The sequence below is a fragment of the Engystomops pustulosus genome, chromosome 5 (genome assembly GCF_040894005.1).
Source record: "Engystomops pustulosus chromosome 5, aEngPut4.maternal, whole genome shotgun sequence".
In the NCBI taxonomy this organism is placed as follows: Eukaryota; Metazoa; Chordata; class Amphibia; order Anura; family Leptodactylidae; genus Engystomops; species Engystomops pustulosus.
Window position 1 is genome coordinate 4,034,103 of NC_092415.1, and position 22,321 is coordinate 4,056,423.

The 22,321-nt window shown below is 57.4% G+C and overlaps 2 protein-coding genes across 3 annotated transcripts in view; one reads left to right on the forward strand and one right to left on the reverse strand.

The window, feature by feature from the left end:
• Positions 1–39: 39 nt before the first annotated feature.
• On the reverse strand, positions 40–20,951 carry LRRC14 (leucine rich repeat containing 14). Of its 2 annotated transcripts, none has more exons than XM_072151048.1 (4): positions 20,833–20,951; positions 7,153–7,506; positions 4,732–5,373; positions 40–765 (listed from the first exon to the last, which is right to left on the reverse strand). In XM_072151048.1, the coding sequence occupies exons 2-4, from the start codon at positions 7,479–7,481 to the stop codon at positions 210–212; spliced, it is 1,527 nt and encodes a 508-aa protein (XP_072007149.1). In that variant the 5' UTR covers positions 7,482–7,506; positions 20,833–20,951; the 3' UTR covers positions 40–209. The 2 variants fall into 2 exon arrangements, with proteins under 2 accessions (XP_072007149.1, XP_072007148.1); XM_072151047.1 differs by lacking the exon at positions 20,833–20,951 and adding an exon at positions 14,141–14,270.
• Positions 20,952–20,992: 41 nt separating this feature from the next.
• LOC140132366 (ranBP-type and C3HC4-type zinc finger-containing protein 1-like) overlaps positions 20,993–22,321 on the forward strand; it is a 36,244-nt gene continuing 34,915 nt past the window's right edge. The window contains exon 1 of the mRNA XM_072151045.1: positions 20,993–21,187. Within this exon, the coding sequence (XP_072007146.1) occupies positions 20,993–21,187 (195 nt within the window). The remainder of the gene's footprint in view (positions 21,188–22,321) is intronic.

A 22,321-nucleotide genomic window follows, 5' to 3' on the forward strand; every position in this document is an offset into this window, starting at 1 on the left:
CTACTGCCAGGGTTTCTCCCCTATAGAGAATATACATCCTGTGGGAGAGGACCCTTTAATGACCTGGATATGTGACATATAAAGGACCCGTGGATGTGCTGAGCGTTGCTCGGGGGTCAGTATTATATTACAGTCCATACAGATAAAGGGGGGGTCCTGCTCCAGCGACTTCCATTGTGGGAGGAGTTCAGGGTCCCCTTCCCCCATGGCTATGAGCTGAGATACTCGGGGGGCCGGTGTCCCACCATATCTGTAGTCCACACCATGTCCGTCCTCTGTGCTGTGACCAGCGCCTCCTGCACTTCTGCCTCAAACTGAAGCGTTTTCTCAGCGTCTCTTATCAGGGCGTCCTCCGGCCTCATCTCCAAATCCAGGTAACACTCCAGCGGGAAGGGGTAGATGACCAGCCGCAGGTCCGCCAGGTGCAGGGAGCGCAGCAGCAGCGCCTTAATACCCCGACCCGACACCGGGTTATCTAACAGTCCCAGGTAACGGAGGCAGCGGCAGCGGCCGAGCACCGGAGTCAGCGCCGCCAGGGCAGAGTCATCCAACTTACACTCCATCACATCCAGGTACAGGAGCGAGGAGGAGGCCGAGTCCAGGAGCCGCAGGAACGGCTGCAGGAGGACGTCACACAGATTGTTACCGCTCATATCTAACTTCCTGAGAGATGAGACATGGACGCTCTGCGAGAGGTAATACAGATCTGCAGGGAGGAGGTAACAGAACGCCAGCTCCAGGCTCTCCAGGGGCGTCCCCAAACCCCTGCAACAAGGAGAGAACAGTGAGTGCAGCTCTGGAGTATAATACAGGATGTAACTCAGGATCAGTACAGGATAAGTAATGTCATGTATGTACACAGTGACTGCACCAGCAGCAGATAGTGAGTGCAGCTCTGGAGTATAATACAGGATGTAACTCAGGATCAGTACAGGATAAGTAATGTCATGTATGTACACAGTGACTGCACCGGCACGAGAATACTGAGTGCAGCTCTGGAGTATAATACAGGATGTAACTCAGGATCAGTACAGGATAAGTAATGTCATGTATGTACACAGTGACTACACCAGCAGCAGAATAGTGAGTGCAGCTCTGGGGTATAATACAGGATGTAACTCAGGATCAGTACAGGATAGGTAATGTCATGTATGTACACAGTGACTGCACCAGCAGCAGAATAGTGAGTGCAGCTCTGGAGTATAATACAGGATGTAACTCAGGATCAGTACAGGATAAGTAATGTCATGTATGTACACAGTGACTGCACCAGCAGCAGAATAGTGAGTGCAGCTCTGGAGTATAATACAGGATGTAACTCAGGATCAGTACAGGATAAGTAATGTCATGTATGTACACAGTGACTGCACCAGCAGCAGAATAGTGAGTGCAGCTCTGGGGTATAATACAGGGTGTAACTCAGGATCAGTACAGGATAAGTAATGTCATGTAAGTACACAGTGACTGCACCAGCAGCAGAATAGTGAGTGCAGCTTTGGAGTATAATACAGGATGTAACTCAGGATCAGTACAGGATAAGTAATGTCATGTATGTACACAGTGACTGCACCAGCAGCAGAATAGTGAGTGCAGCTCTGGAGTATAATACAGGATGTAACTCAGGATCAGTACAGGATAAGTAATGTCATGTATGTACACAGTGACTGCACCAGCAGCAGAATAGTGAGTGCAGCTCTGGAGTATAATACAGGATGTAACTCAGGATCAGTACAGGATAAGTAATGTCATGTATGTACACAGTGACTGCACCACCAGCAGCAGAATAGTGACTGCAGCTCTGGAGTATAATACAGGATGTAACTCAGGATCAGTACAGGATAAGTAATGTCATGTATGTACACAGTGACTGCACCAGCAGCAGAATAGTGAGTGCAGCTCTGGGGTATAATACAGGATGTAACTCAGGATCAGTACAGGATAAGTAATGTCATGTATGTACACAGTGGCTGCACCAGCAGCAGAATAGTGAGTGCAGCTCTGGAGTATAATACAGGATGTAACTCAGGATCAGTACAGGATAAGTAATGTCATGTATGTACACAGTGACTGCACCAGCAGCAGAATAGTGAGTGCAGCTCTGGGGTATAATACAGGATGTAACTCAGGATCAGTACAGGATAAGTAATGTCATGTATGTACACAGTGACTGCACCAGCAGCAGAATAGTGAGTGCAGCTCTGGGGTATAATACAGGGTGTAACTCAGGATCAGTACAGAATAAGTAATGTCATGTAAGTACACAGTGACTGCACCAGCAGCAGAATAGTGAGTGCAGCTTTGGAGTATAATACAGGATGTAACTCAGGATCAGTACAGGATAAGTAATGTCATGTATGTACACAGTGACTGCACCAGCAGCAGAATAGTGAGTGCAGCTCTGGAGTATAATACAGGATGTAACTCAGGATCAGTACAGGATAAGTAATGTCATGTATGTACACAGTGACTGCACCAGCAGCAGAATAGTGAGTGCAGCTCTGGAGTATAATACAGGATGTAACTCAGGATCAGTACAGGATAAGTAATGTCATGTATGTACACAGTGACTGCACCACCAGCAGCAGAATAGTGAGTGCAGCTCTGGAGTATAATACAGGATGTAACTCAGGATCAGTACAGGATAAGTAATGTCATGTATGTACACAGTGACTGCACCAGCAGCAGAATAGTGAGTGCAGCTCTGGGGTATAATACAGGATGTAACTCAGGATCAGTACAGGATAAGTAATGTCATGTATGTACACAGTGACTGTACAAGCAGCAGAATAGTGAGTGCAGCTCTGGGGTATAATACAGGATGTAACTCAGGATCAGTACAGGATAAGTAATGTCCTGTATGTACACAGTGACTGCACCAGCAGCAGAATAGTGAGTGCAACTCTGGAGTATAATACAGGATGTAACTCAGGATCAGTACAGGATAAGTAATGTCATGTATGTACACAGTGACTGCACCAGCAGCAGAATAGTGAGTGCAGCTCTGGGGTATAATACAGGATGTAACTCAGGATCAGTACAGGATAAGTAATGTCATGTATGTACACAGTGACTGCACCAGCAGCAGAATAGTGAGTGCAGCTCTGGGGTATAATACAGGATGTAACTCAGGATCAGTACAGGATAAGTAATGTCATGTATGTACACAGTGACTGCACCAGCAGCAGAATAGTGAGTGCAGCTCTGGGGTATAATACAGGATGTAACTCAGGATCAGTACAGGATAAGTAATGTCATGTATGTACACAGTGACTGCACCAGCAGCAGAATAGTGAGTGCAGCTCTGGAGTATAATACAGGATGTAACTCAGGATCAGTACAGGATAAGTAATGTCATGTATGTACACAGTGACTGCACCAGCAGCAGAATACTGAGTGCAGCTCTGGGGTATAATACAGGATGTAACTCAGGATCAGTACAGGATAAGTAATGTCATGTATGTACACAGTGACTGCACCAGCAGCAGAATAGTGAGTGCAGCTTTGGAGTATAATACAGGATGTAACTCAGGATCAGTACAGGATAAGTAATGTCATGTATGTACACAGTGACTGCACCAGCAGCAGAATAGTGAGTGCAGCTCTGGAGTATAATACAGGATGTAACTCAGGATCAGTACAGGATAAGTAATGTCATGTATGTACACAGTGGCTGCACCAGCAGCAGAATAGTGAGTGCAGCTCTGGAGTATAATACAGGATGTAACTCAGGATCAGTACAGGATAAGTAATGTCATGTATGTACACAGTGACTGCACCAGCAGCAGAATAGTGAGTGCAGCTGTGGGGTATAATACAGGATGTAACTCAGGATCAGTACAGGATAAGTAATGTTATGTATGTACACAGTGACTGCACCAACAGCAGAATAGTGAGTGCAGCTCTGGAGTATAATACAGGATGTAACTCAGGATCAGTACAGGATAAGTAATGTCATGTATGTACACAGTGACTGCACCAGCAGCAGAATAGTGAGTGCAGCTCTGGGGTATAATACAGGATGTAACTCAGGATCAGTACAGGATAAGTAATGTCATGTATGTACACAGTGACTGCACCAGCAGCAGAATAGTGAGTGCAGCTCTGGGGTATAATACAGGATGTAACTCAGGATCAGTACAGGATAAGTAATGTCATGTATGTACACAGTGACTGCACCAGCAGCAGAATAGTGAGTGCAGCTCCGGAGTATAATACAGGATGTAACTCAGGATCAGTACAGGATAAGTAATGTCATGTATGTACACAGTGACTGCACCAGCAGCAGAATAGTGAGTGCAGCTCTGGGGTATAATACAGGATGTAACTCAGGATCAGTACAGGATAAGTAATGTCATGTATGTACACAGTGACTGCACCAGCAGCAGAATAGTGAGTGCAGCTCTGCAGTATAATACAGGATGTAACTCAGGATCAGTACAGGATAAGTAATGTCATGTATGTACACAGTGACTGCACCAGCAGCAGAATAGTGAGTGCAGCTCTGGAGTATAATACAGGATGTAACTCAGGATCAGTACAGGATAAGTAATGTCATGTATGTACACAGTGACTGCACCAGCAGCAGAATAGTGAGTGCAGCTCTGGAGTATAATACAGGATGTAACTCAGGATCAGTACAGGGTAAGTAATGTCATGTATGTACACAGTGACTGCACCAGCAGCAGAATAGTGAGTGCAGCTCTGGAGTATAATACTGATATCACCACTCACCGGAGTAGCTGCTGTAGGCGTCCGGAGAGTCGCGAGGAGCCGAGGTTGAGCTCCCTGAGTGCGGGCAGTCTGCAGATCTGGGAGGAGAGGTTGTGCAGGTTTTCCTCTGCTGCGGGGGAGAGGCGCCTGACGTCGATGTTGCTGTAGGGTAACTTGAGGCTCTGCAGGTGGGTGAAGCGCATCATGTGGGGGAGCAGGGAGTTCAGGCCTAGGAGCCCCAGGTTATTAAACCTCAGGTCTATCTGCCGCAGGGAGTTGGGGTTCAGCAGCTCCAGCAGCCCCACGGTGCTCCGCAGAGACAGCTCCTCCGCCCTGATATCCCTGCACTGCAGGCGCAGGGGCCCATGGGAGCTCACCAGCAGCGCCTCCCGCAGGACGCCATAGGAAGTGCTGTTCACGAACAGGTCCACCCGCACCTCCACGTACAGAGACCGGTGAGCTGACCCCAAGGCGACCCCAGCGACCTCCGCTCCTTTCCTGCGCTTCGAGACTTGCACCGTTTCCTCACATTGTTTCCTGGCGATATCGATGCAGGACTTTGCCAGGGCCACTGTGCGGGACCAGAGGCTCATGGTGTCAGGACCCTGCTCCAGCCCGTCATCATGGGTGCCCGTCATATCCAGGAGCCGCAGTCTCTGCCTCCTGCAGGGGAACCGAAGGATTTTCACAATCAGAGAACAGATCCCCCGCCTGACCCGTAGGGTGACCCTCAGGGCTCCCACCCCCCACCTGACTCGTAGGGTGACCCTCAGGCCTCCCACCCCCCACCTGACCCGTAGGGTGACCCTCAGGCCTCCCACCCCCCACCTGACCCGTAGGGTGACCCTCAGGCCTCCCACCCCCCACCTGACCCGTAGGGTGACCCTCAGGCCTCCCACCCCCCACCTGACCCGTAGGGTGACCCTCAGGGCTCCCACCCCCCACCTGACCCGTAGGGTGACCCTCAGGGCTCCCACCCCCCACCTGACCCGTAGGGTGACCCTCAGGGCTCCCACCCCCCACCTGACCCGTAGGGTGACCCTCAGGGCTCCCACCCCCCCACCTGACCCGTAGGGTGACCCTCAGGGCTCCCACCCCCCCACCTGACCCGTAGGGTGACCCTCAGGGCTCCCACCCCCCCACCTGACCCGTAGGGTGACCCTCAGGGCTCCCACCCCCCCACCTGACCCGTAGGGTGACCCTCAGGGCTCCCACCCCCCCACCTGACCCGTAGGGTGACCCTCAGGGCTCCCACCCCCCCACCTGACCCGTAGGGTGACCCTCAGGGCTCCCACCCCCCCACCTGACCCGTAGGGTGACCCTCAGGGCTCCCACCCCCCCACCTGACCCGTAGGGTGACCCTCAGGGCTCCCACCCCCCCACCTGACCCGTAGGGTGACCCTCAGGGCTCCCACCCCCCCACCTGACCCGTAGGGTGACCCTCAGGGCTCCCACCCCCCCACCTGACCCGTAGGGTGACCCTCAGGGCTCCCACCCCCCCACCTGACCCGTAGGGTGACCCTCAGGGCTCCCACCCCCCCACCTGACCCGTAGGGTGACCCTCAGGGCTCCCACCCCCCCACCTGACCCGTAGGGTGACCCTCAGGGCTCCCACCCCCCCACCTGACCCGTAGGGTGACCCTCAGGGCTCCCACCCCCCCACCTGACCCGTAGGGTGACCCTCAGGGCTCCCACCCCCCCACCTGACCCGTAGGGTGACCCTCAGGGCTCCCACCCCCCCACCTGACCCGTAGGGTGACCCTCAGGGCTCCCACCCCCCCACCTGACCCGTAGGGTGACCCTCAGGGCTCCCACCCCCCCACCTGACCCGTAGGGTGACCCTCAGGGCTCCCACCCCCCCACCTGACCCGTAGGGTGACCCTCAGGGCTCCCACCCCCCCACCTGACCCGTAGGGTGACCCTCAGGGCTCCCACCCCCCCACCTGACCCGTAGGGTGACCCTCAGGGCTCCCACCCCCCCACCTGACCCGTAGGGTGACCCTCAGGGCTCCCACCCCCCCACCTGACCCGTAGGGTGACCCTCAGGGCTCCCACCCCCCACCTGACCCGTAGGGTGACCCTCAGGGCTCCCACCCCCCCACCTGACCCGTAGGGTGACCCTCAGGGCTCCCACCCCCCCCACCTGACCCGTAGGGTGACCCTCAGGGCTCCCACCCCCCCCACCTGACCCGTAGGGTGACCCTCAGGGCTCCCACCCCCCCACCTGACCCGTAGGGTGACCCTCAGGGCTTCCCCCCCACCTGACCCGTAGGGTGACCCTGGGGTGGGGTCTCCCCTCCTGCGCCCTCCTCACCTCGGGGGTCTCCCCTCCTGCGCCCTCCTCACCTCGGGGGTCTCCCCTCCTGCGCCCTCCTCACCTCGGGGGTCTCCCCTCCTGCGCCCTCCTCACCTCGCTGGTCTCCCCTCCTGCACCCTCCTCACCTCGGTGGTCTCCCCTCCTTCTGGCCGGCCAGCTCCCCCCGCAGGTAGTCCATGACGCCCAGTATGACGGTCTGCAGACACAGCTTGTTGCTCGGCTCGTAGAGTTGCCCCTGCGGTTGGTGCTCATCTCCCTGCAGCAGCCGCTGGAGACTCAGGACGGGGAACGGCCATCGCTGCACCAAGTCCTGCAGCACCAGCGTCTTCCTGTCCAGGAACGCGGCTCTGAACAGCACCGGGTACAGCTCCTCCGGCACCAGCTGCAGCGCCCTCCGCAGGGAGCCGTGGTCCGACACCAACCGCCGGCTGCAGAGGAACAGGAGGGACAACATGGCGGCCGCCCCCGGGGGTCATCGCCTGCAGAAACAAGGGGTCAAAGGGCGGGTATGGAGGAGAGGGGAGCAGGGGGTGAGAGAAAAATGTATTCATTAATAATATTTATTTATATAGCGCACACATATTCCACAGCGCTGCACAGAGCTTGTCACATCAGTCCCTTTGGGGACCAAACCCTCGTGTCCCGGCCGTCTCCCCGGTTCAGTTGCCTGTGTCCCGCTCCTCTCCCGGGTTCCGCCCCCCGTGTCCTGCTCCTCTCTCTATCCCCACTTCTGCCCTGTGTCCCGCTCCTCCCTCTCTCCCGGTTCCGCCCCCTGTGTCCTGCTCCTCTCTCCTGGTTCCGCCCCCTGTGTCCTGCTCCTCTCTCCTGGTTCCGCCCCCTGTGTCCTGCTCCTCTCCCCGGTTCCGCCCCCTGTGTCCCGCTCCTCCCTCTCTCCTGGTTCCGCCCCCTGTGTCCCGCTCCTCCCTCTCTCCCGGTTCCGCCCCCTGTGTCCTGCTCCTCTCTCCTGGTTCCGCCTCCTGTGTCCCACTCCTCCCTCTCTCCTGGTTCCGCCCCCTGTGTCCTGCTCCTCTCTCCTGGTTCCGCCCCCTGTGTCCTGCTCCTCTCTCCTGGTTCCGCCCCCTGTGTCCGGCTCCTCTCTCCTGGTTCTGCCCCCTGTGTCCCGCTCCTCCCTCTCTCCTATTTCCGCCCCCTGTGTCCCGCTCCTCCCTCTCTCCTGGTTCCGCCCCCTGTGTCCTGCTCTTCTCCCCGGTTCCGCCCCCTGTGTCCCGCTCCTCCCTCTCTCCTGGTTCCGCCCCCTGTGTCCCGCTCCTCCCTCTCTCCCGGTTCCGCCCCCTGTGTCCTGCTCCTCTCTCCTGGTTCCGCCTCCTGTGTCCCACTCCTCCCTCTCTCCTGGTTCCGCCCCCTGTGTCCTGCTCCTCTCTCCTTTTTCCGCCCCCTGTGTCCCGCTCCTCCCTCTCTCCTGGTTCCGCCCCCTGTGTCCCGCTCCTCCCTCTCTCCTGGTTCCGCCCCCTGTGTCCTGCTGCTCTCCCCGGTTCCGCCCCCTGTGTCCCGCTCCTCCCTCTCTCCTGGTTCCGCCCCCTGTGTCCCGCTCCTCCCTCTCTCCCGGTTCTGCCCCCTGTGTCCTGCTTCTCTCTCCTGGTTCCGCCCCCTGTGTCCTGCTCCTCTCTCCTGGTTCCGCCCCCTGTGTCCCACTCCTCCCTCTCTCCTGGTTCCGCCCCCTGTGTCCCGCTCCTCCCTCTCTCCTGGTTCCGCCCCCTGCGTCCTGCTCCTCTCTCTCCTTGGTTCCGCCCGTGTCCTGCTCCTCTCTCTCCTGGTTCCGCCCCCTGTGTCCCGCTCCTCTCTCTCCTGGTTCCGCCCCCTGTGTCCCGCTCCTCCCTCTCTCCCGGTTCCGCCCCCTGTGTCCTGCTCCTCTCTCCTGGTTCCGCCTCCTGTGTCCCACTCCTCCCTCTCCTTGGTTCCGCCCCCTGTGTCCTGCTCCTCTCTCTCTCGGTTCCGCCCCCTGTGTCCCGCTCCTCTCTCTCATTGGTTCCGCCCCCTGTGTCCCGCTCCTCCCTCTCTCCTGTTTCCGCCCCCTGTGTCCCGCTCCTCCCTCTCTCCTGTTTCCGCCCCCTGTGTCTCGCTCCTCTCTCCTGGTTCCGCCCCCTGTGTCCCGCTCCTCTCTCCTGGTTCCGCCCCCTGTGTCCTGCTCCTCTCTCCTGGTTCCGCCCCCTGTGTCCTGCTCCTCTCTCCTGGTTCCGCCCCCTGTGTCCTGCTCCTCTCTCCTGGTTCCGCCCCCTGTGTCCTGCTCCTCTCTCCTGGTTCCGCCCCCTGTGTCCTGCTCCTCTCTCCTGGTTCCGCCCCCTGTGTCCCGCTCCTCCCTCTCTCCTGGTTCCGCCCCCTGTGTCCCGCTCCTCCCTCTCTCCCGGTTCCGCCCCCTGTGTCCCGCTCCTCCCTCTCTCCTGGTTCCGCCTCCTGTGTCCTGCTCCTCTCTCTCCCGGTTCCGCCCCGTGTCCTGCTCCTCTCCCCGGTTCCGCCCCCTGTGTTCCGCTCCTCCCTCTCTCCCGCTTCCGCCCCCTGTGTCCTGCTCCTCTCTCCGGTTCCGCCCCCTGTGTCCTGCTCCTCTCTCCTGGTTCCGCCCCCTGTGTCCTGCTCCTCTCTCCTGGTTCCGCCCCCTGTGTCCTGCTCCTCTCTCCTGGTTCCGCCCCCTGTGTCCTGCTCCTCTCTCCTGGTTCCGCCCCCTGTGTCCCGCTCCTCCCTCTCTCCCGGTTCCGCCCCCTGTGTCCTGCTCCTCTCTCCTGGTTCCGCCGCCTTTGTCCCGCTCCTCCCTCTCTCCCGGTTCCGCCGCCTGTGTCCTGCTCCTCTCTCCTGGTTCCGCCCCCTGTGTCCTGCTCCTCTCCCCGGTTCCGCCCCCTGTGTTCCGCTCCTCCCTCTCTCCCGGTTCCGCCCCCTGTGTCCTGCTCCTCTCTCCTGGTTCCGCCCCCTGTGTCCTGCTCCTCTCTCTCTCTCCCGGTTCCGCCCCCTGTGTCCCGCTCCTCTCTCTCTCTCCCGGTTCCGCCCCCTGTGTCCCGCTCCTCTCTCTCCTAGTTCCGCCCCCTGTGTCCCGCTCCTCTCTCTCCTAGTTCCGCCCCCTGTGTCCTGTTCCTCTCTCTCCCAGTTCCGCCCCCTGTGTCCTGCTCCTCTCTCCTAGTTCCGTCCCCTCTGTCCGGCTCCTCTCTCCTGGTTCCGCCCTCTGTTTCCCGCTCATCTCTATCCTGGCTCCGCCCCCTGTGTCCCGCTCCTCCCTCTCTGTTCCGCCCCCTGTGTCCTGCTCCTCTCTCTCCTAGTTCCGCCCCCTGTGTCCTGTTCCTCTCTCTCCCGGTTCCGCCCCCTGTGTCCCGCTCCTCTCTCCTAGTTCCGTCCCCTCTGTCCGGCTCCTCTCTCCTGGTTCCGCCCCCTGTGTCCCGCTCGTCTCTCCTAGTTCCGCCCCCTGTGTCCCGCTCCTCTCTCCTTGGTTCCGCCCCCTGTGCCCCGCTCCTCTCTATCCCGGTTCCGCCCCCTTTGTCCTGCTCCTCTCTCTCTCTCCCGGTTCCGCCCCCTGTGTCCCGCTCCTCTCTCTCCTAGTTCCGCCCCCTGTGTCCTGTTCCTCTCTCTCCTGGTTCCGCCCTCTGTGTCCCGCTCCTCTCTATCCTGGCTCCGCCCCCTGTGTCCCGCTCCTCCCTCTCTGTTCCGCCCCCTGTGTCCCGCTCCTCTCTCCTAGTTCCGCCCCCTGTGTCCCGCTACTCTCTCCTTGGTTCCGCCCCCTGTGCCCCGCTCCTCTCTATCCCGGTTCCGCCCCCTGTGTCCTGCTCCTCTCTCTCTCTCCCGGTTCCGCCCCCTTTGTCCCGCTCCTCTCTCTCCTAGTTCCGCCCCCTGTGTCCTGCTCCTCTCTATCCCGGTTCCGCCCCCTGTGTCCTGCTCCTCTCTCTCTCTCTCTCCCGGTTCCGCCCCCTGTGTCCCGCTCCTCTCTCTCCTAGTTCCGCCCCCTGTGTCCTGCTCCTCTCTCCCGGTTCCGCCCCCTGTGTCCCGCTCCTCCCTCTCTCTGGTTCCGCCCCCTGTGTCCCGCTCCTCTCTCCTAGTTCCGTCCCCTGTGTCCCGCTCCTCTCTATCCTGGCTCCGCCCCCTGTGTCCCGCTCCTCCCTCTCTGTTCCGCCCCCTGTGTCCCGCTCCTCTCTCCTAGTTCCGTCCCCTGTGTCCTGCTCCTCTCTCCTGGTTCCGCCCCCTGTGTCCCGCTCCTCCCTCTCTGTTCCGCCCCCTGTATCCCGCTCCTCTCTCCTGGTTCCGCCCCCTGTGTCCCGCTCCTCTCTCTCCTTGGTTCCGCCCCCTGTGTCCCGCTCCTCTCTCCTAGTTCCGTCCCCTGTGTCCTGCTCCTCTCTCCTGGTTCCGCCCTCTGTGTCCCGCTCCTCTCTCTCATGGTCCTGCCCCTCTCTTTTCTGGTTCCGCCCCCTGTGTCCCGCTCCTCTCTCTCCTTGGTTCCGCCCCCTGTGTCCTGCTCCTCTCTCTCATGGTCCTGCCCCTCTCTTTTCTGGTTCCGCCCCCTGTGTCCCGCTCCTCTCTCTCCCGGTTCCACCTCCTGTGTCCCGCTCCTCTTTCTCCTTGGTTCCGCCCCCTGTGTCCCGCTCCTCTCTCTCCCTGGTTCCGCCCCCTGTGTCCCGCTCCTCTTTCTCCTTGGTTCCGCCCCCTGTGTCCCGCTCCTCCCTCTCTGTTCCGCCCCCTGTGTCCTGCTCCTCTCTCTCCTAGTTCCGCCCCCTGTGTCCTGTTCCTCTCTCTCCCGGTTCCGCCCCCTGTGTCCCGCTCCTCTCTCCTAGTTCCGTCCCCTCTGTCCGGCTCCTCTCTCCTGGTTCCGCCCCCTGTGTCCCGCTCGTCTCTCCTAGTTCCGCCCCCTGTGTCCCGCTCCTCTCTCCTTGGTTCCGCCCCCTGTGCCCCGCTCCTCTCTATCCCGGTTCCGCCCCCTTTGTCCTGCTCCTCTCTCTCTCTCCCGGTTCCGCCCCCTGTGTCCCGCTCCTCTCTCTCCTAGTTCCGCCCCCTGTGTCCTGTTCCTCTCTCTCCTGGTTCCGCCCTCTGTGTCCCGCTCCTCTCTATCCTGGCTCCGCCCCCTGTGTCCCGCTCCTCCCTCTCTGTTCCGCCCCCTGTGTCCCGCTCCTCTCTCCTAGTTCCGCCCCCTGTGTCCCGCTACTCTCTCCTTGGTTCCGCCCCCTGTGCCCCGCTCCTCTCTATCCCGGTTCCGCCCCCTGTGTCCTGCTCCTCTCTCTCTCTCCCGGTTCCGCCCCCTTTGTCCCGCTCCTCTCTCTCCTAGTTCCGCCCCCTGTGTCCTGCTCCTCTCTATCCCGGTTCCGCCCCCTGTGTCCTGCTCCTCTCTCTCTCTCTCTCCCGGTTCCGCCCCCTGTGTCCCGCTCCTCTCTCTCCTAGTTCCGCCCCCTGTGTCCTGCTCCTCTCTCCCGGTTCCGCCCCCTGTGTCCCGCTCCTCCCTCTCTCTGGTTCCGCCCCCTGTGTCCCGCTCCTCTCTCCTAGTTCCGTCCCCTGTGTCCCGCTCCTCTCTATCCTGGCTCCGCCCCCTGTGTCCCGCTCCTCCCTCTCTGTTCCGCCCCCTGTGTCCCGCTCCTCTCTCCTAGTTCCGTCCCCTGTGTCCTGCTCCTCTCTCCTGGTTCCGCCCCCTGTGTCCCGCTCCTCCCTCTCTGTTCCGCCCCCTGTATCCCGCTCCTCTCTCCTGGTTCCGCCCCCTGTGTCCCGCTCCTCTCTCTCCTTGGTTCCGCCCCCTGTGTCCCGCTCCTCTCTCCTAGTTCCGTCCCCTGTGTCCTGCTCCTCTCTCCTGGTTCCGCCCTCTGTGTCCCGCTCCTCTCTCTCATGGTCCTGCCCCTCTCTTTTCTGGTTCCGCCCCCTGTGTCCCGCTCCTCTCTCTCCTTGGTTCCGCCCCCTGTGTCCTGCTCCTCTCTCTCATGGTCCTGCCCCTCTCTTTTCTGGTTCCGCCCCCTGTGTCCCGCTCCTCTCTCTCCCGGTTCCACCTCCTGTGTCCCGCTCCTCTTTCTCCTTGGTTCCGCCCCCTGTGTCCCGCTCCTCTCTCTCCCTGGTTCCGCCCCCTGTGTCCCGCTCCTCTTTCTCCTTGGTTCCGCCCCCTGTGTCCCGCTCCTCTCTCTCCCTGGTTCCGCCCCCTGTGTCCCGCTCCTCTCTCTCAGTTCCGCCCCCTGTGTCCCGCTCCTCTCTCTCCCTGGTTCCGCCCCCTGTGTCCCGCTCCTCTCTCTCCCTGGTTCCGCCCCCTGTGTCCCGCTCCTCTTTCTCCTTGGTTCCGCCCCCTGTGTCCCGCTCCTCTTTCTCCTTGGTTCCGCCCCCTGTGTCCCGCTCCTCTCTCTCCCTGGTTCCGCCCCCTGTGTCCCGCTCCTCTCTCCTAGTTCCGCCCCCTGTGTCCCGCTCCTCTCTCTCAGTTCCGCCCCCTGTGTCCCGCTCCTCTCTCTCCCTGGTTCCGCCCCCTGTGTCCAGCTCCTCTCTCTCCCTGGTTCCGCCCCCTGTGTCCCGCTCCTCTTTCTCCTTGGTTCCGCCCCCTGTGTCCCGCTCCTCTCTCTCCCTGGTTCCGCCCCCTGTGTCCCGCTCCTCTCTCCTGGTTCCGCCCCCTGTGTCCCGCTCCTCTCTCTCCTTGGTTCCGCCCCCTGTGTCCCGCTCCTCTCTCTCCCTGGTTCCGCCCCCTGTGTCCCGCTCCTCTCTCTCCTTGGTTCCGCCCCCTGTGTCCCGCTCCTCTCTCTCCTTGGTTCCGCCCCCTGTGTCCCGCACCTCTCTCTCCTTGGTTCCGGTCCCAGTGTCCTGCTCCTCTCTCTCGGTTCCGCCCCCTGTGTCCTGTTCCTCTCTCTCCTAGTTCCGCCCCCTGTGTCCTGCTCCCCTCTTTCCCGGTTCCGCCCCCTGTGTCCTGCTCCTCTCTCCTGGTTCCGCCTCCTGTGTCCCACTCCTCCCTCTCCTTGGTTCCGCCCCCTGTGTCCTGCTGCTCTCTCTCTCGGTTCCGCCCCCTGTGTCCTGCTCCTCTCTCTCTCGGTTCCGCCCCCTGTGTCCTGCTCCTCTCTCTCGGTTCCGCCCCCTGTGTCCTGCTCCTCTCTCTCCTAGTTCCGCCCCTTGTGTCCCGCTCCTCTCTCTCGGTTCCGCCCCCTGTGTCCCGCTCCTCTCCCCGGTTCTCACCTCCGTCTCCGCTCCTGGACGCTGCTGCTGCCGCCGGATAACCGCCAGACTCCTCCCACCTAACGTGACCAAAATCAGACCCGCCCATTGGTGTAACCTCTGTGACGTCATCGCGCTCTGCGTCTGCCAGCGCCATGTTTCTTAATGGCAGGTTGCGCTTTCCAAAGAAACGAAAGTGAAAGTGTTTCCCGCCTCAAACAGATCACGTGACATGTCACAGCCCGGGACTACAACTCCCAGCATGTCCTGACACCCCTCACAGTGTGAGGGTCTCTATAGGATGATGGTGGGTCCTGCCATCCCTCTAAGTGACCCCGGGGTACAGATGGATGAGCACTTGCCGCCCATTAACCCTTCGTTTGCTCTTCTGGCTGATCACCCCCTAACTTTGGAGGTGACAGCTATTAACCCCTTCCTGCAGCTGGACTTAACCATTTATATTCCTAAGGTCACGTTCACATGTGGCGTTCAGTAAACGCGGTTCACACGTGTAAATCAAACTTCAAAGGGCGTTTGTCGGAGGCGTCCGTGCAACGCAAACGTAACGTGTGAACACGGCCTAAAAGTCTGAACTATTAGACTAGACTTGTCTGTCTGAGGCCGGTGACACGCGGCGTTTTTGTTGTGGATTTTGAATGCATTGAGACCGCGTGCGTTTTATGGGAACACATTTGCGCTTCGGCCAAACTGACTCCCACGTGCGTTTACAAATGAAACAAAAACGCCCTGAGAGGCTCCGGCCGCTACTGATCCCCCCCTCCCTCTCCTCCCCCACATCCTGGAGGGTCGGGCTGCGTTCACACGCTCAGTTTTTCAGATGCAGTTTTTAATGTCCATACAAGGAGTGGAGTGTAGGCAGGAGGAGCAGGAGCTGCGCTCAGCGATCGGTTCTCACCCAGTATCATCATCACCTGCTTATAGCTTCAAAAACTGCATCTGAAGAACTGATTGTGTGGACACGCCCTGATTATTACACCCAACATGGCGGCACCCAGTGGTTATTACTGCTTAAAGGGGTATTCCGGGAATATGAACGTCTGACAAAAAAACTCATGATGATATAAATAAATGAATACAACAATACTCAATGTCATTAGTCACAAAACGGAGCTTAAATAATTTGATTTTATGATTTACAAAATTTATGGCCTCTCTAAAGTAGGTGGAGTTATCACTAAGATGGCCGCCACTGGAAACTACAAGTTCCATGATCCTTTAGTTCTCAGTAACTCCTCCTCCCTCTTATGCTCTGCTCCCAGTGATGATGTAACAGGTTTTCTTGCTCTGTTACCATAGTAATGATGTGTAACTGCCATCACCACAACACTGGCCATACTGGATGCACTGCAACCAACCGACTACAGCCAAACATAGTGGTGATCACATGACCTGCCCAGGCAGGTGCAGGACATGTGATGTGGACATGTGACCAGCAGCCATCTTCTGTCCTGCCACGGACCGCGCGGAGGAAATTAACGGACTGATTAAAGGGCCGGTAGCATTTTTATTCTTCATTACAGTCTATGTCATCAGCATTTTCTGCTAAGGGGAGCAAAATTTTAAATAATAACTAATTACATATAAGCTTATATTTTGAGTGCCCACTTGTATATGAATTATGCTGATTCCTGGAATACCCCTTTAAATTCCACACTCAACTACAGCACTTCAAAGGTTAACTCCACATGTCTGATGTGTAATACAGCAGCCCCCTGCTGTATTAGATACACAGCTCAGATTGGATTAGATACACAGCTCAGCAGACAGTATCACACAGGAGAGGATTAGATACACAGCTCAGCAGACTGTATCACACAGGATAGGATTAGATACACAGCTCAGCAGACAGTATCACACAGCATAAGATTAGATACACAGCTCAGCAGACAGTATCACACAGCATAGGATTAGATACACAGCTCAGCAGGCAGTATCACATAGGAGAGGATTAGATACACAGCTCAGCAGACAGTATCACACAGGATGGGATTAGATACACAGCTCAGCAGTCAGTATCACACAGGATAGGATTAGATACACAGCTCAGCAGACAGTATCACACAGGAGAAGATTAGACACACAGCTCAGCAGTCAGTATCACACAGGATAGGATTAGATACACAGCTAAGCAGTCAGTATCACACAGGAGAGGATTAGATACACAGCTCAGCAGTATCACACAGGATAGGATTAGATACACAGCTCAGCAATCACTGCACTGCCTGTCTCCTTTCGAATTCATTTTAAAATAATAACCCACATCCACAAAGCTCTGCATAATGCTGCTCCTCCCTTGCTCTCTCCTCTCACAGCTCAGTCTATCGCCCAACCTGTGCTCTACCATCTGCCAGCGATATTAGTTTAATCTCTATCTTAATTCGAATCTCTCAGTCACATCTCCAGGACTTCTCCCGAGCTGCACCAATTCTCTGGAATGCTCTTCCCCGGACTCTCAGACTAATAACCAACCCCCAAAGCTTATATCCCATCTTCTTAGGCAGATCTATCACATCACTAACTGCATGAAACATCACCTCTCCCTTTACTAACATCTCCCGTCTGTTATCTGGCAAACAGCAGATACCAAGATCCAGGCTTCTCCGCAGTCACATCTCCCCGGACTCTGTATATAAGACGTGGTGATGACTGGGCCATGCAACAGAATTTTTATTTATTAAATTATTTTATACTGTTCCCTTATAAAGAATAACATGACCATTATACAAGCTCCTTCACCTCTTGTGTCCCCCCTCATAGACTGTAAGCTCTTGTGTCACCCCCTCATCCTCATAGACTGTAAGCTCTTGTGTCACCCCCTCATCCTCATAGACTGTAAGCTCTTGTGTCTCCTCCTCATCCTCATAGACTGTAAGCTCTTGTGTCACCCCCTCATCCTCATAGACTGTAAGCTCTTGTGTCACCCCCTCATCCTCATAGACTGTAAGCTCTTGTGTCACCCCCTCATCCTCATAGACTGTAAGCTCTTGTGTCACCCCCTCATCCTCATAGACTGTAAGCTCTTGTGTCACCCCCTCATCCTCATAGACTGTAAGCTCTTGTGTCACCCCCTCATCCTCATAGACTGTAAGCTCTTGTGTCACCCCCTCATCCTCATAGACTGTAAGTTCTTGTGTCACCCCCTCATCCTCATAGACTGTAAGCTCTTGTGTCACCCCCTCATCCTCATAGACTGTAAGCTCTTGTGTCACGCCCTCATCCTCATAGACTGTAAGCTCTTGTGTCACCCCCTCATCCTCATAGACTGTAAGCTCTTGTGTCACCCCCTCATCCTCATAGACTGTAAGCTCTTGTGTCACCCCCTCATCCTCATAGACTGTAAGCTCTTGTGTCACCCCCTCATCCTCATAGACTGTAAGCTCTTGTGTCACCCCCTCATCCTCATAGACTGTAAGCTCTTGTGATATATAAAGCGCTACATTACACTCACCGGCCACTTTATTAGGTCCACCTGTCCAACTGCTCGTTAACACTTAATTTCTAATCAGCCAATCACATGGCGGCAGTGCATTTAGGCATGTAGACATGGTCAGGACAATCTCCTGCAGTTCTCCCGAGCATCAGTATGGGGAAGAAAGGTGATTTGTGGCCTGTGAACGTGGCATGGTTGTTGGTGCCAGAAGGGCTGGTCTGAGTATTTCAGAAACTGCTGATCTACTGGGATTTTCACGCACAACCATCTCTAGGGTTTACAGAGAATGGTCCGAAAAAGAAAAAACATCCAGTGAGCGGCAGTTCTGTGGGCGGAAATGCCTTGTTGATGCCAGAGGTCAGAGGAGAATGGGCAGACTGGTTTGAGCTGATAGAAAGGCAACAGTGACTCAAATCGCCACCCGTTACAACCAAGGTAGGCAGAAGAGCATCTCTGAACGCACAGTACATCCAACTATGAGGCAGATGGGCTACAGCAGCAGAAGACCACACCGGGTGCCACTACTTTCGGCTAAGAACAGGAAACTGAGGCTACAATTTGCACAAGCTCATCGAAATTGGACAGTAGAAGATTGGAAAAACGTTGCCTGGTCTGATGAGTCTCGATTTCTGCTGCGACATTCGGATGGTAGGGTCAGAATTTGGTACAACAACATGAAAGCATGGATCCATCCTGCCTTGTATCAGCGGCTCAGGCTGGTGGTGGTGGTGTCATGGATCCATCCTGCCTTGTATCAGCGGGTCAGGCTGGTGCTGGTGGTGTCATGGATCCATCCTGCCTTGTATCAGCGGCTCAGGCTGGTGGTGGTGTCATGGATCCATCCTGCCTTGTATCAGCGGCTCAGGCTGGTGGTGGTGGTGTCATGGATCCATCCTGCCTTGTATCAGCGGGTCAGGCTGGTGGTGCTGGTGTCATGGATCCATCCTGCCTTGTATCAGCGGCTCAGGCTGGTGGTGGTGGTGTCATGGATCCATCCTGCCTTGTATCAGCGGCTCAGGCTGGTGGTGGTGGTGTCATGGATCCATCCTGCCTTGTATCAGCGGGTCAGGCTGGTGGTGGTGGTGTCATGGATCCATCCTGCCTTGTATCAGCGGGTCAGGCTGGTGGTGGTGGTGTCATGGATCCATCCTGCCTTGTATCAGCGGGTCAGGCTGGTGGTGGTGTCATGGATCCATCCTGCCTTGTATCAGCGGGTCAGGCTGGTGGTGCTGGTGTCATGGATCCATCCTGCCTTGTATCAGCGGGTCAGGCTGGTGGTGGTGGTGTCATGGATCCATCCTGCCTTGTATCAGCGGCTCAGGCTGGTGGTGGTGGTGTCATGGATCCATCCTGCCTTGTATCAGCGGCTCAGGCTGGTGGTGGTGGTGTCATGGATCCATCCTGCCTTGTATCAGCGGCTCAGGCTGGTGGTGGTGGTGTCATGGGTCCATCCTGCCTTGTATCAGCGGCTCAGGCTGGTGGTGGTGGTGTCATGGATCCATCCTGCCTTGTATCAGCGGGTCAGGCTGGTGGTGGTGGTGTCATGGATCCATCCTCCCTTGTATCAGCGGCTCAGGCTGGTGGTGGTGGTGTCATGGATCCATCCTGCCTTGTATCAGCGGCTCAGGCTGGTGGTGCTGGTGTCATGGATCCATCCTGCCTTGTATCAGCGGCTCAGGCTGGTGGTGGTGGTGTCATGGATCCATCCTGCCTTGTATCAGCGGCTCAGGCTGGTGGTGTCATGGATCCATCCTGCCTTGTATCAGCGGGTCAGGCTGGTGGTGGTGGTGTCATGGATCCATCCTGCCTTGTATCAGCGGCTCAGGCTGGTGGTGGTGGTGTCATGGATCCATCCTGCCTTGTATCAGCGGGTCAGGCTGGTGGTGCTGGTGTCATGGATCCATCCTGCCTTGTATCAGCGGCTCAGGCTGGTGGTGCTGGTGTCATGGATCCATCCTGCCTTGTATCAGCGGGTCAGGCTGGTGGTGCTGGTGGTGTCATGGATCCATCCTGCCTTGTATCAGCGGGTCAGGCTGGTGGTGCTGGTGTCATGGATCCATCCTGCCTTGTATCAGCGGGTCAGGCTGGTGGTGGTGGTGTCATGGATCCATCCTGCCTTGTATCAGCGGGTCAGGCTGGTGGTGGTGGTGTCATGGATCCATCCTGCCTTGTATCAGCGGCTCAGGCTGGTGGTGGTGGTGTCATGGATCCATCCTGCCTTGTATCACCGGGTCAGGCTGGTGGTGCTGGTGTCATAGATCCATCCTGCCTTGTATCAGCGGCTCAGGCTGGTGGTGGTGGTGTCATGGATCCATCCTGCCTTGTATCAGCGGGTCAGGCTGGTGGTGGTGGTGTCATGGATCCATCCTGCCTTGTATCAGCGGCTCAGGCTGGTGGTGCTGGTGTCATGGATCCATCCTGCCTTGTATCAGCGGGTCAGGCTGGTGCTGGTGGTGTCATGGATCCATCCTGCCTTGTATCAGTGGCTCAGGCTGGTGGTGCTGGTGTCATGGTGTCTTTGGGCCCCTTGGTACAACGCCACAGCCTACCTGTGTATTGTTGCTGACCATGTCCATCCCTTTATGAGCACAATGTACCCTGTAACATCTGATGGCTACTTTCAGCAGGATAATGCGCCATGTCATAAAGCTGGAATCATCTCACACTGGTTTCTTGAACATGACAATGAGGTCACTGGACACAAATGGCTCCACAGTCACCAGATCTCAATCCAATAGAGCATCTTTGGGATGTGGTGGAACGGGAGATTCGCATCATGGATGTGCAGCCGACAAATCTGCGGCAACTGTGTGATGCCATCATGTCAATATGGAGCAAAATCTCTGAGGAGCTTCCAGCACCTTGTTGTATCTATGCCACGAAGAATTGGGGCAGTTCTGAAGGCAAAAGGGGGTCTAACCCGTTACTAGCATGGTGTACCTAATAAAGTGGCTGCTGAGTGTAGATGATGGCGCTATAAAAATAAAGATTATTATTATGATGGGATTAGATACATGGCTCAGCAGGCAGTATCACACATGATGGGATTAGATACATGGCTCAGCAGACAGTATCACACATGATGGGATTAGATACATGGCTCAGCAGACAGTATCACACATGATGGGATTAGATACATGGCTCAGCAGGCAGTATCACACATGATGGGATTAGATACATGGCTCAGCAGGCAGTATCACACATGATGGGATTAGATACAAGGCTCAGCAGTGGACTCTATAGTTGTATCAGGCTGTAGTACCGCTCTAGTCCAGCAGGGGGCCCAGTGCTCGGCCGCTGGAGCTATCAGGCTGCAGTACCGGTGCCATCCGGCAGAGGTCGGCGGAGCTCTGGGTCAGTGCCGCGCTGGGCCAGCAGGGGGCGCTGTGAGCAGGAAGTGAGCGCTCCCGGGCCGGGGAGAGATGGCGGCCGGGGGTCCGGTCCCCTCACAGCCGCTGCTCACGGTGCTGATGTCGGCCCGGGCCTGGCTGGAGGAGGAGGCGGGGAGCGGCCGGGACTCGGTGCAGCTACAGCTGAGCGCGGAGCCAGACACAGCCGGGGACTTCCGTCTAACCGTGCGGAGGAGCCCAGGGGCGGCGCGGGGCCCGGCGGGAACGGTAAGAAGGACGGGGCTTATCCCCCGAGACCCCCCGGACACAACCCGGAACCGGGAGACCCCGTGTGTACCGCACAAAGCACCGGGAGAACCGCAGCTGTGACGTCACACTGACCTCAGTCACCTGACCTGTCATGGGATACACGGGGTCATGTCACGTGCACAGGTCATGTGATGTCTCCCTCAGTCATGTGATGTGTCCCTCTGTCCCTCCTCCTGGCAGCCTGTCCTCTCCCTGTACTGGGGGTCCTGTCCCCTCCTCAGTCATGTTATGTATCCTCTGTCCCTCCTCCTGGCAGCCTGTCCTCTCCCTGTACTGGGGGTCCTGTCCCCCCTCAGTCATGTGATGTGTCCCTCTGTTCCTCCTCCTGGCAGCCTGTCCTCTCCCTGTACTGGGGGTCCTGTCCCCTCCTCAGTCATGTGATGTGTCCCTCTGTCCCTCCTCCTGGCAGCCTGTCCTCTCCCTGTACTGGGGGTCCTGTCCCCTCCTCAGTCATGTGATGTGTCCCTCTGTCCCTCCTCCTGGCAGCCTGTCCTCTCCCTGTACTGGGGATCCTGTCCCCTCCTCAGTCATGTGATGTCTCCCCCTGTCCCTCCTCCTGGCAGCCTGTCCTCTCCCTGTACTGGGGGTCCTGTCCCCCCCTCAGTCATGTGATGTATCCTCTGTCCCTCCTCCTGGCTGCCTGTCCTCTCCCTGTACTGGGGGTCCTGTCCTCCCTCAGTCATGTGATGTGTCCCCCTGTCCCTCCTCCTGGCAGCCTGTCCTCTCCCTGTACTGGGGTCCTGTCCTCCCTCAGTCATGTGATGTGTCCCTCTGTCCCTCCTCCTGGCAGCCTGTCCTCTCCCTGTACTGGGGGTCCTGTCCCCCCTCAGTCATGTGATGTGTCCCTCTGTCCCTCCTCCTGGCAGCCTGTCCTCTCCCTGTACTGGGGGTCCTGTCCCCTCCTCAGTCATGTGATGTGTCCCTCTGTCCCTCCTCCTGGCAGCCTGTCCTCTCCCTGTACTGGGGGTCCTGTCCCCCCTCAGTCATGTGATGTGTCCCTCTGTCCCTCCGCCTGGCAGCCTGTCCTCTCCCTGTACTGGGGTCCTGTCCCCCCTCAGTCATGTGATGTGTCCCTCTGTCCCTCCTCCTGGC

Excerpts from the sequence above, each read along its gene's own strand:
- LRRC14 (XM_072151048.1), bottom strand. The coding sequence starts at position 7,481 with ATGTTGTCCCTCCTGTTCCTCTGCAGCCGGCGGTTGGTGTCGGACCAC. Across the intron at positions 5,374-7,152 it reads AAGGAGGGGAGACCACCGAG|GAGGCAGAGACTGCGGCTCC; the intron begins GTGAGGAGGGTG and ends GTTCCCCTGCAG. Across the intron at positions 766-4,731 it reads CGCCTACAGCAGCTACTCCG|GGGTTTGGGGACGCCCCTGG; the intron begins GTGAGTGGTGAT and ends TCCTTGTTGCAG.